General features: G+C 37.4%; 1 protein-coding gene across 12 annotated transcripts in view; it reads left to right on the top strand.

Moving 5' to 3' along the window:
• Positions 1 to 12,690, top strand: part of ROBO2 (roundabout guidance receptor 2) — a 947,974-nt gene that overhangs the window by 915,146 nt on the left and 20,138 nt on the right. For 8 of the 12 annotated variants that reach the window (XM_049824867.1, XM_049824864.1, XM_049824872.1 and 5 more), the window contains 2 exons: positions 1,883 to 2,097; positions 11,748 to 11,930. In XM_049824867.1, the coding sequence (XP_049680824.1) occupies positions 1,883 to 2,097; positions 11,748 to 11,930 (398 nt within the window). The remainder of the gene's footprint in view (positions 1 to 1,882; positions 2,098 to 11,747; positions 11,931 to 12,690) is intronic. The other 4 variants (XM_049824876.1, XM_049824871.1, XM_049824874.1 and 1 more) reach the window with 1 other exon arrangement.

Raw genomic sequence — 12,690 nt, 5'->3', positions numbered from 1 at the left:
AGTAATTGAGCCTGAAACTGAAAAAAATATCGGGGAGATAACCTTTTTTCATACTAGGACCTTATAGCAGGTATTGGGGTGAATATTGAGGGTTGCAAATAGAAGTGATTTTTGCAGTAGTTATGAAATGGAATTGTTTAATGCTTTAATATCATTTGGCTGGACATGTATCATGCTGTTCAGCACATGTTCAAAGTCAGTGGGAAGTCCTCCATTGTCTTCAGTGGGAAGGAAGATTTCTTAGGTTTCTTTTCGCAAAGTTAACCTGTCCAGTGTGGGGGGCAAGGGGGGGGGGGGGCAAAACAACAAGATGAGATGTGTCAGAGAGGTTACTGTAGGAGTAACAGAAGACAAATATAGAGACCAGCCAACTAGAAATTTAAGAAAGAGCACATTAGAGATTACTGGAAAAGTACATAATCATTATGGCCTTGATCCAGCAAATCACTTAAGTATATGCTTAACTACAAGTACATGAGAAATTGACTTCAATTGTTCTATCACATGCTTAATGTTAAGCATATACTTAAGTATTTTGCTTGACTGGGAGCTAATCACACTGTTTATTGAGGGTTAGTTAGATAGTAGTGCCCTTTGGTGCAGTGTTTTGAACACTGCATAGGTAAGAACCTTGTGTCCAGGCAGAAAAAGTATTCAAGAAGTTGTAATCAGAAGGGTGTTGTATATCAGAAGGGAAGCATTTGCTCTGCAAATAAGGCAATAAGTTAAAACCTACACCAAGGTGGAGAGAGATTCCAGTGGTACATAACATTTACGATGACATTTTCAGATTCCATAGATTTAAGTTATGAAAAAAAAAGCGCTCTTTGAATGAAGACAATTACTGCACTTACCGAGTGTAGGTAATAATACAGCACAAAGTTTTCATATAAAATATACTAGAACTAGGAATCCAAACAGGTGACAGTTGTAATTTTTTCTGTTATGCTGATGTCCAAGCAACAGACCAGCAGAATCCTGGATCCTGTCCAGAGTGCTGCTGATTCGAATCAGGTCACAGCACCTCACGTATCGCCACCCAAGGATTCCCACATGCCTAAGTTAGCAATTTCAAGCATGGTACATGCTTTTATGCCAAGGCCAGTCATGCCTGGGTCCCCTGGCACAGCTTGCTGTGTACCTGTAGTGCTGGGGCGAATGCTGCATTGAAAGCCGATGGTTGTTCTTTTCCTCTCTAGCCTCTTAGAGACCACACAAGTCCCATGTGTGTCTTTGGCCATTTAGCTATCCTATGGATGTTTTTTATCTTTGTTTTTCTTTTTTTAATTGTGATTGCTGCATGCATTAATTTCACACATGCATGCCCTAATACTGCTGCAATTAAATCTATTCAACTGCTTGGAATAAAGCAAAATAAAAAGGCCTTGCTGATAATGGGTTCATTGGACTTGAAAATTTTTTTTGTCCTACTGGTCATCTCCTTCTCTTTAGGGTGACTTCTACTTAAGGGCACTGAGTCTGTTTAGGCAGAAGGAGTGAAATTTGATTTTGGCTCAACGTGTGATTTGCAAGGTGGAATATTGGGTGAGACATTTATATGCTAGGACGGGATTCAAAATTGTGCTTTTCCACGGACTTCCTACCTGATTTACATAGCCTCTGTGTACATTGTTCTTCATCTGTAAAATGACAATCTTGACCTTCCCCATGTTACAGGAGAGGTGTATTTAAGACTGGAAAGTGTGCAGGTACTCTGGTGTTAGAAGCTACGGTGAATAACTGAACTGTCTTTTCTTGAGTTTGACCTAACAAGCATGTTTTGTAAATCTACTTCAGGACTTATTGAAAGGTTTGTCTTCTATTGACCATAGGGTACAAAGTCTCATCCATTCTGATGATGTTTTCGTGTTTGTTTGTGTAGGCACATCCAAAGCAGTACACAACCTCCTCAGGCTCCAGTTCCGCCCCTAGGATATGTATCTGGAAACCTTATTTCAGATTTGGAAACAGATGTTCCAGATGATGATGATGAGGAGGATGATATCGAAGAAGAAACTGTAGAAATCAGTAGGCCGCTAAGAGTTCTAGAGCATACTCCAGGCTCCAGTATGGACAATCTAGACAGCTCTGTGACAGGTAACCAAACACAGTTAACAGTGACACCAGCTTGTTCCTAACAGTAAAATACATCATCAGTCAAACACTTTCTAAGTGAAAATTTATTCTACTCTATTTCTGTAACATTTAAAATATGTTAATATTAAACACTAAAGTTAAAGAAGGATTTGAAAATACTTTGCTGCAAAATGATAAGAAAATTCATGAATTTTAAAAAGCTTTAAAGACTTGAAAGAAAACTCAATTATATCCTAGCTTTCATGAAAAGTTCAGTCTACTGGAGAAGCAAGCAAGTTACATAGAAAGGAGGGGGAAGACCTTGGCTTAGGAATATACATTTCATGAATCAGAAGCAGCATAAAAATGTTATCTTAAAGCACTTTTAGATATTTTGCTGGGTAAATGCTTTCACAGATGAACACAGCGAAGTTAAAAGACTTAAGAATAAGTGTAGTTAGATCAGCACCAACATTTATCTATAGAGTATATACAACATATATGTAGGAAAATGTGTATTTTGAACCTACTTTGTATTGCTGAATTTAGTAATTGTTCCCTTTCAGTGAAGATATTTAATTATTCTGACACTCCATCCTTCACTGCTTCTCACCCTTTGCATGCCTTGGCCTTGGAAAGTTACAACAGGGGTCATCAAAGGGGACCTAGAAAGGCATGCTAAACTAATGCACGGAATCTGAATGAATAAAATTGCTGTTGATGAAATGTAGGCAGTGAAAGACATTTTTTGTAAAATACAGATTTTATGTGGACATAATATACTTTTTGTAAGCATCAGTGTATTTCCCTTTAGATTGAACTTGGGCATCTATATAATATCCTGTATCCATAATGTACAGCTGTACTGGAGACCCAAATGTACATAGTGTCCATAGCTCATAAAACCTAGTTGGTGCTTCTTCAGTCTTTGATCTCAGTGGAAGAGCACTGATTGCTAGTTGTACCTTAAGGGAGACTTGCTCAGTACAATTTACTACCACAGCACCACTGAATAGATGAAATTCTTTGTTCTGGACCTTTGAAATTTCAAGGATTTTGCACCCTTACTTAAACATTGCTGTTCTGAAAACATTGCAGGAATATGACAGTGAGGGACCATCAATACCTATAATTTCCTTCCTTTTCCCTTGTTGAATTAAATAGTGTGTAGCTTAATCCCACTTACCAGGTTTTCCTTCACCCTAGGGCCAGACTGCTTGCCAATCTAATTAAGATTTAAGAATTGTATCTCTGCTGCTGTGATTTGAAATCCAGATCTAACTGAAGGCCATAGAGTTAAAGTTTAAATCCCTGAATTGAGAAGGTTAACTTATTAGTGCATGAGTATGTTAAGTCACTTTGCTTGAATTTCTAGTGTAATCTCCTTCAGGCTATAATTCTGCATATTTTTGCATATCTCACTAATGGCTTAGCAGCCTTTCCATTAGGAATGCAGTAAGGGTTTTACACTGGTAATACAGAAATAAATAATAATAAAAAAAATCAGGTGGCTATATATTTTCCATTTGGTATGTATTAAAATGTCAATGTTGATATATCCATAAATCAGAAAATGAATGTTTTTCACATTTGCATTTTCACCTAATATTTTGGACCACCCTTCCTAGTGCAAAGTGGGGAATAGCTGCATTTCTGCACCAGTTCATGGACTTCTGTACTTATTACAATTTGTCCTTTTATGAATAACATTTAAGCTTGTTCTAATAGTTAGAAATCTTGTTTAATTATTGGAGTGTTAAATGTTTAATTATTGGAGAGTTAAAAACTTCCTGGTTTATTTTTTGGAAGAAATTAGGCAGAATTTGGTAATGTAGACTGGGAGTGTACTTAAGGTGGTCTAAATGCACTCCCACTCATTTCCACTACTATCTTGTGGTAGCCTCATCCAGATTAAAATAAGGTTTTTCTTTTGCTTTTTCTTGCTTAATTACTAGCTCGATCTGTTCCTTGATCTGGTTCACCGCATGGCAAGGTGTTTGCCAGCACTGCAGGAAGGGAATGTGCAGCTGGAAGGGAAGCAAAATGACAGACTGCCCCTTTAGCGTATAGCCAACACTTAGATTGACTTAAAACAATTACGAAATTATAGCCTTACAAAAATACAGCCACAGTGTTAGTCTAAATGATTTGTAAAATGGCGAACTCTCCAAATAACAAAACTACTTCTGTTTTCCTCAGTTACTATATGGGCAAAACCTCAATTTTCTGAGGGCTTGTTTTGGACTTGTTTTTTTCTAGGATGGAAGGAAATTGTTTATTATCCTTGCGCAAATTATTTCAAAAGATAATTTTAATTTTTGTGTATTCGTTTCTGTTAACTCTTCCAGGCTGCATTTACTGGTGTTAAGGAGTGTATATAACAAATTGCATTCATTGTTTCTAAGCTGTTTCTCATTCTTTAATTTGATTGCTCTTAAAATACCGTAGAAAAACTAAATTCTTCTTTCTTGCACTGAGAATATATAAGCTACTTCTTTTCACAGGGCTTTTTTTGCTTAAACCAGCAGTTTCTTAGGAATTTGTATACCACATTTTCAGTTCTTTAAAGATTATATTAAAAAATGGAGGCAAATGAGAACAGCTGACCCAGATGAAGCAATATTTCTGTTCACTTTGAAGTGCGCCCTGTGAATTCAGTGTTTGTGAGAAATCTAAATTGACATCCCTTGGTCCAGAGTGCCTCCAAATAGAGTTGCTGTACGGTGAGCAGGGCGAGTCTCCTTGCCCTGTACTGTTAGCATGCCTCTGCAATGACTTGACGATACCCACTCTCGGAGTGAAATGGTATTTTGCTCTTTATGGCTGAGCTGAGACCGAGGTTTTCATCCAATGCCAAATGTGGGATTCTCTGAAGGGAAGCACTGGCACTGTATGAGCTGAGCTCAAACTGCTAAATTCCTCTGAAACCACAGTGTTGCTCCTTGAAACTGTTTAAAAGTCAGGTTGTCTTCCAGGCCCTTGAATTTTAGTTACAGCTAACTGAAGATTCAGACAAGGTTTTAATCTGTGCTATTAAGCTTTTCTCTTTGCAGGTGGCAGAGACATAATGTTGACGTGTATAATAAATTGAAAAGAAAGGAGGAGTGCACAGTAACTATATCTTAACATTTTCCAGATATTGCAAAGAAAACTCAAGGAAGGAGGTTTAGATTTGAACATTTGTGGGACTGAATATGAAATGAAAGCCAAAGTTTTGGTTCGTTCCCAGCATGGTTTGTTAGGATACTGAGTTACTGATTCTGATTTAAAAAAAAAAAAAAAAAAAAAAAAAAAAGAAGAAAGAACTGAAAAGCAGCTGTAAAACTTCTGCTTACTTGACTACTTGACTGTTAATTCACAATTATTTAGGGTTATTTTTGCCTTCAGAGACACATTGAAATATGGGGGGGGTATGTTTAATGCTTGCCTTTATAATGAATTGCTGTGCAGAGTTATGGCATGAATGGTCATGAAGAGTCTGTTTTATTATTCTACTTTAATAGACTTAATTAATTGCATATGATGACTGTATAAGAAATTAATTTGCTTCTCAGTGAAATCACTAAGAGCAACACTAGGTTTTGTCAGATCAAAGTGTTATGGTTTGGGGGTTTTCTCCTTATCCTCTACTCCCCCAGCACCACCAGTGAAGCTGGCAGCGAGAGCTGTTGTATCTTCAGCCCTGGTGCATTTTGACTGAGGGGAGAGATGTACCCATTGACCAGCACAGAAATCAGAACAAACCCTTTTCTACCTAACTGATACAAACTGATTGTCATGGTTTAACCAGGACACTGATATAAGCAGAGAAATAATCATGTAAACAGTACCATTGCAAATGGATAACAATTTTTTTTTCTATAGAATTACATAGAATTGAAATTATAAAGATCTCCAGAAGTTGTATAGGTCAGCAAGGAAGAAAATCCCTTCTTTGGCATGTTTTGGTCATGATTAAAAGAATCACTGATCACTGTCTGTATGGTAAAAGTTGTTCATTCATTGTGTCTGAGCACAAATGGAATAATTCTTGAAAATTACACAAAATCATTTTCATGAGCTATATTTTACCATGGCAGAGTTCAATCTTTATATTGATTTGCTTAGGGATACCTATTGCAAAAGATCCTATTTTATAGCAGTTAGACAGAATGCATTTAATAGGTAGAATGTGTTTCATGGATTAAATATGTGCTCAGAAAATAGGAAACTGCTACTTTTTGTATCTCATAAAAATGGTAATGCAACAATTAGCAGGGTCATATTATAAAGCACAGACTTTACTCTAGCTTAATGGATCTAGGGATATGCATTCATCAGCAACGATGGATTTAGCATAAAACGACATGTAAATGAATTGATGACTGATCATAAATTAATTTTAGTGCTGAAGAAGTAATAGAGACACAGCAAGATGCCACTTTATCATAGTATTTTACTGCTCAGCAACATTTGAGCAACTACTTAATGTTCTGTGTGCATTTCTTTTCTAACAGCTTGAATAAATTTGAGAAATTTTTGTGCCTTTCAGCAATATGGAAACAAAAAAAAATCTAGAAAGATTGAAAATGCAAACAGAAATAAAGTTGGCTAAGTGACATAAATTCATTTTTCATTTAATGTTTATGAAGGGCATTAATTATGGTTGGACCTGTGAAGTGCCAGATATGTGTGTATAATTTTTACTTACTTTTGTTTAGTGTTTCCTGCCCCAAAATAAAAATTTTCAAACTTAAGTGTTTATTTCAGGTGTATACATTTAAATATTTGGGCATTTATGGTGATGTATAATGTAAAGTGTAAGACCAGGTCTAATTTTTGAAGTGTGATCATATTTATATTCTGCATTTAGCCCCTTCCAGTATTCTTTCTTATTTTAATGGTAGAATGACTATTGCCCCTTTTATTCCATCACTTCCACCAAAATCAGTGGACATTCTTTCTTTGTAGCCATGACGGTAGTTAGATATATCCAAAAGAGGATAATGTGTTTCTCCTGTACAAAGGCTAAAGGAATTCTGTAACTGATTTCAGCTGAAGTAGCATCAGTCCCCAAGGACTTCAACCATACTTCACAAACCTAAGCAGTCTAGCCCTGTTCTATCAAAAAACCTGCAGAGGAGCAGGGGCTTAATATTAGCATGTGCTTAATGGTCTTGTGAAGGAAAGCACATAAGCAAACACATACAAGTCCCAGAGACATCAGTTGTTAACTTTAAGCATGCACATAGAGTTTGGTATGTACGTAATGGAATTTTTTAAAGTTTTAGGTTTGTTGTGAGCAGCTTTTACTTCACAAGTGCATTAGATTCTTTTTTTAAAGTAAAGCAAGAGTACACTTTACAAAGAAAAATAGCATTTTTATTGCCTGCAAAATGCCACTAAAAGCAGTCGCATGCAGTCTACGAGAAGCTAGCACCTCTATTCCTCTCACCTCTCCCTGAGAGCACAGAAGCTTTCTGTTTGGATTAGCACCAAGAGATATTTTATGGAGCAAGAAAACAGAGTTCAACTTTTCACAGAGTTGATTTTGTTCTGCATAAAGCATTTACTGCTGCTGTCAGCAAGAGTAAAATTTACAGTTGCCAGAAAGCGTAAGAACTCAAATGTGCTCTTGGAAAACACATAGTGAGCTGCATGTAAAGGAGACACTAAAAGCCTGTTTCATTCCATTTCAGAATGCACGGTTGATCTGAAAGGGATATCAGCATCTCTTATTCTGCCTTTATTCAGAGAGAAACAAATGTGCATCTGATTTGGAAAACGAGGCCAGTGGATGTCTTTAAACAAGCAGTCACCATGTGTGCTACATTAACACAGCTGCGTGGTGGCCTGAGGTGCCCAGGCTGGGCTCCAGCACTCCCACGCCTTCTGGGCAATGTCCACACCTCTAGAGGGCAAAGCAAGCCGGGGTTTTGCTGCTGCAAGTTTTGGTGGGGAAAAAATTGTTTATGCAGGGAAACTGAATAGCTCAGGAAACAGTAGGAATAATTTAGAGATTTCACTTTTAGCTACCTAGTCAACATGCAGCTGTGGGTGCTGTATATGTCTTATGGTAGCTTGCTGACTTCAGCAGTTATAAGGAGTTTTGCCTCTGCTTCCAGCAACCAGAAGTATCATTAGATCATTGAATCATGGAATGGTTTGAGTTGAAAGGGACCTTTAAAGATCATCTAATCCAACCCCCCTGCCATGGCCAGGGATATCTTTTACTAGACCAGGTTGCTAAAAGCCCCATCCAATCTCACTTTGAACGCTTCCAATGATGGAGCGTGCACAACTTCTCTAGGCAACCTGCTCCAGTGCCTCACCACCCCCATTGTAAACAATTTCTTTCTTATATCTGATTTAAACCTATCCTCTTTCAGTTTTAAACTGTTGCTCCTTGTTCTGTCACTACAGGCCTTGCTAAAAAGTCTTTCTCCATCCTTCTTATAAGCCCCCTTTATGTATTGAAAGGCAGCAGTAATGTCTCCCCGGAGCCTTCTCTTCTCCAGGCTGAACAACCCCAACTCTCTCAACCTTTCTTCACAGGAGAGGTGCTCCAGCCCTCTGATCATTTTTGTGGTCCTCCTCTGGACCAGCTCTAAGAGGTCCATGTCTTTCTTGTGCTGGGGACCCCAGAACTGGATACAGTACTCCAGGTGGGGTCATTGTTTGCTATAGTTGTCAGCTGTGTTGACGTCCCAGTAAAGCTCACATCCCTGCGAGAATTGAGCTATGCTTCCAGTCTGACAGGCGGTCCCTCCTAACACAGCTGCTGGTGGAGAAGGGAAGGGATCCATGGGCATAGTGCACTATTCCTAGCCTTGCTAATGCTTGCTGTCCATGGGAATGCAGAGGAGTTCAGGAACAGGGCTTTCCTATAGGGTTAGCCTGAAAAATTGGCAGTCTGATAACAGCACTCTATTGATAATTAAAATTCAGCTATTTTTAGGAAAACCTGGCATTGTCTAGAATGATAGGTGTGTGCACGCACATTGGAGAGAGCATTATGGGCTTTTGCAGATTTTTACTCTATTTCATACTTGAAACATAGATTATTTTTTTGGTCTGGATGAACTTCAGTCCAGCCCTTCAAAGAGTAGGTGAAAAATAGCAACTGTCCCTAGACATACCCTGAAAGCATCCCATCCAAATTATCGTGTGTATCGTATGTTGTGTAACAGCTGAGTGACTGGTTAGCAAACAGATGGAACAATGTGAGCAATGGAAATTAAAACCTAAGTTCCTTTAAAACATCCATAGTCTTGTGCCTATGATAGTGAAATCCATGCCTGTTTTGTACAGTATATGTTTCTATATGTCTCTATGTTGAATGTGTCATACAAAACTCTCAGGCCCTGAAACTAATGAGATACATGTTAAATTTTTAGCACCCAAGTATCATCCTTTGATATCTGTAGGTCTAGTTATATTTTTATGTTTCAGCTTGTGCTTACATATTTTGCGGAATATGTCGATAAGCAATTGTTTGAAAATGTCCTTAGCTATAGCATCTCATTTTCTTACATCTTCATGAGCTCTTTTATCTGCAGTATCTCTGTTCATACATCATCAATAACTGGTGCTAAGCCTTTTTACTCTCTATTCTCTATGATGTCCTATCGCACTTTGATTGTTAGTTCAGAAACTGTCTTCTCAGAGGAAATTCAGTTTTAGCCTTCCGTTGCTGTTATCTTGGCTTCCTTACATCTGTCCGCATCAGCTTGAGTCTGTTTGGAAAATAACAATTTTATGTGTGCTCTTGGCAAGCAGAATCAAACTCTGTCACTCTCTGTTGCACTTAACACACTTTCTGCCTGTCAGACCTCCATAGACCTCTTTGGTTTCTTTTCGTATATCTTAGGAGTGCATGGACTTTTATTATTATAGCGTGCCACTTTGCTGACATTAAAAGGTTTGGTCACTGCAGCATTACAAAATAATCCATTGTTCTTGGGCTTTGTGGTGCATTGTGCTACTGACTAAATTCCAGTATTCATTTATTGTACTCATAAGTTATTTTTTGCAGGATATTTTTAATATTTGACAGAACTGTTACTTAATTAGCCTATCAATTTGGTATTAATAAGAAGGTCACTATTGATTTACTAGATTTTGAACACAATAATACTTTCTTGGACATGGATTAAAAAAAAGGCTTTGAAGAACATGACTTACACTGCTACACATCTTACATACATTTACATAAATTCAGCTGTGCTAACTGAATAGTTAAGTCAGGGCCATGATGTATCTCTCACATGTGTCTTCATATCTTTGAAAACCAGTTCTCTGCAGATTCTCATGGGTTCCCTGGGCTTTTTTTTCAACATACGCATGCCACTGTTTTTAAAAAGCAGTTTTCAGGTATTTCAAGATAGGTGCCTGTGCTATCTCAGAAAAAATGTGCTGTGTCTACACAGCACCATGCAATGCCATGCAGCAGCGCAGGTCCCAAAAGCAGTCTGGTACCTCTGCACCTCAGCTGGACTTGGTAACTAATTAGCATGGCTGTTCTGTACCTGGAACAAAGCTAGGTATTTGGTGCTAGCTAAGTTTCCTTTGTCTTCTGCTCCACTGCATAGTGTAGAATTATCCTGTGACATTTATCCATGATTTTTAGAAGTACACAACACCATCAACTGCATCTGAAGCCTCAAAAGAAACTGAATTTCAGTACTTTAAAAAAAATCTGAACTGAGCAATAGGTTTTGAAAATATATTTTACTGCCACGTTGGGTAGCTGGTCAATCCTTCATGCATTGGGAGAGAAACTATAAATGAAGAGCAAATAAGATGAATCCTTCCTTCACTATTTTGTGCTTTACATTCTAGTTATGTCAAGATTTCTGTATTTCCTTCATGTGCTTTTTCTGGTATCTCATTTTCTGACTGCATTTTTATGATGTTATTATCATTTTCCTTTCTTGCAGTGGTGGGAATCCATAGCTACAAGGTATCATGAGGCCAGCATTGTCTTAGTGGCTGAGTCAGTATTAAATTTGAGCATATATTTGCTCTGCTCTTGAATGTTAATTATTTCTAACCTTTTAAAAAAGTAACTTTAATCCACCAGAATGAACTACTTTAGGTCAGCTTCTTCGGGCCATTAGAATTGCTCATCTATTTTGATGTTTTGATTGAGAAAATGATATAATGCCAGTCTCGTTCAGGATAGCTCTTGAAGCCCATGTCTGACTTCAGCCATATCTACTGAGACTTACACTTGTGCTGTCCTAGATTAAGACTTCATTTTGCAAATATCAAACTAGATACTGATTTATAATAAGTCAAGTAAAAAAAAAATCACATTTATTTCAATCCCAGGGAAAATCTATTAACTTTCAGAAGAATTTATTATGGAGCCTTCACAGTTGTAGAGAATGTGTATCATTTTGTTTACAGGATCAAAGCAACACGGAGCAAGCTATGAATGAGATCCCATTTAGCTTCGATAGTGCCTTTTTATACCAAGCTGTCAGATAAACTTTGCGTTTCCTGTTGTGAAAGGACACATTAAGTGGGTCTTTAAGCTTTAGATGGGTACTGCTCTTTTGTACCAAGCTCTGTCAAATGAATTTTGGGTTTCCTGTTGAGAAAGGACATATTAAGAGGGTCTTTAAGCTTTAGATGATCAAAAAATATCAAATGTGCACAACTCACTAGACCCCTACATTTGTTTTTAGGTTCAATGGTAAATGGATGGGGTTCTGCGTCTGATGAGGACCGTAACTTTTCTAGTCATAGATCTAGCGTAGGTAGCTCCTCAGATGACTCGATCTTTACCTGCGGCAGTTTTGCACAAGCACTGGTTGCAGCAGCAGATAAAGCTGGTTTTAGGCTGGATGGAACCAGCCTGACAAGAACAGGTTTGTAGACTCAAAGTTGATGCTTTCTGCATGAAGGGTGTCTCTGCCTGTTCCTCTCTTCTTTTCAGTGAATCTGCGTCTCACACTTGTCTAACATGCATGGAATAAGGTGGATGGAGATATTTTTATCAGTATATTTTAAAAGAAACCTTGCATTATGTTTCAATTTTAGTGATTTGAAGTGGTGAATAGCACAAGCTTTTAATCTGCACCTTCAGTCTGCTGCAGTTTCTCTCTGTGCTGACTCTGCTGTAGATTTACTGACATATGCTTCGTTTAATATTTCAGTGAAGAGATCACTAATTCTGCAGTCTTTGATGATTTCATTTTTTTGCGAAATCTCCTCACAGTCATTCACATTTCCACTGATGAACATCATGTTTAAATAGTTATCTCCATCCCTGCTCCTCTGTTGCATCTCTTCTTGCAAAAGTGTATTCTTCTGTGAAATTTTTCTAAGCATGGGGTAAATTGGTGTGCTTTTATTGTTAACAATACAAACTGTTTAAAAGCCTTATTAATAGCTGATTTAAAAATACTTAATAAGTTTATATATATTGATAAAATTTAATTTTAATTATTGCCAACTAAATCTGCCAAGTTAAATGTAACAAAGGTAAAGTGACTGTTGCTTTTGAAAACAGCCGATCTTCTAAAATGAATTAATGAAAAGTAAACATAATTTAGTTCATATTTTTAAAGCTCCATATGTTTTATTTCTAGCAAAAAAAAAAGATAAGTAAAAATTACTTTTAAATAT

Source organism: Accipiter gentilis, chromosome 21, assembly GCF_929443795.1.
Source record: "Accipiter gentilis chromosome 21, bAccGen1.1, whole genome shotgun sequence".
NCBI lineage: Eukaryota > Metazoa > Chordata > Aves > Accipitriformes > Accipitridae > Astur > Astur gentilis.
Note: the sequence above shows the minus strand (reverse complement) of the source record. Positions and strands in the feature narration are given on the sequence as shown.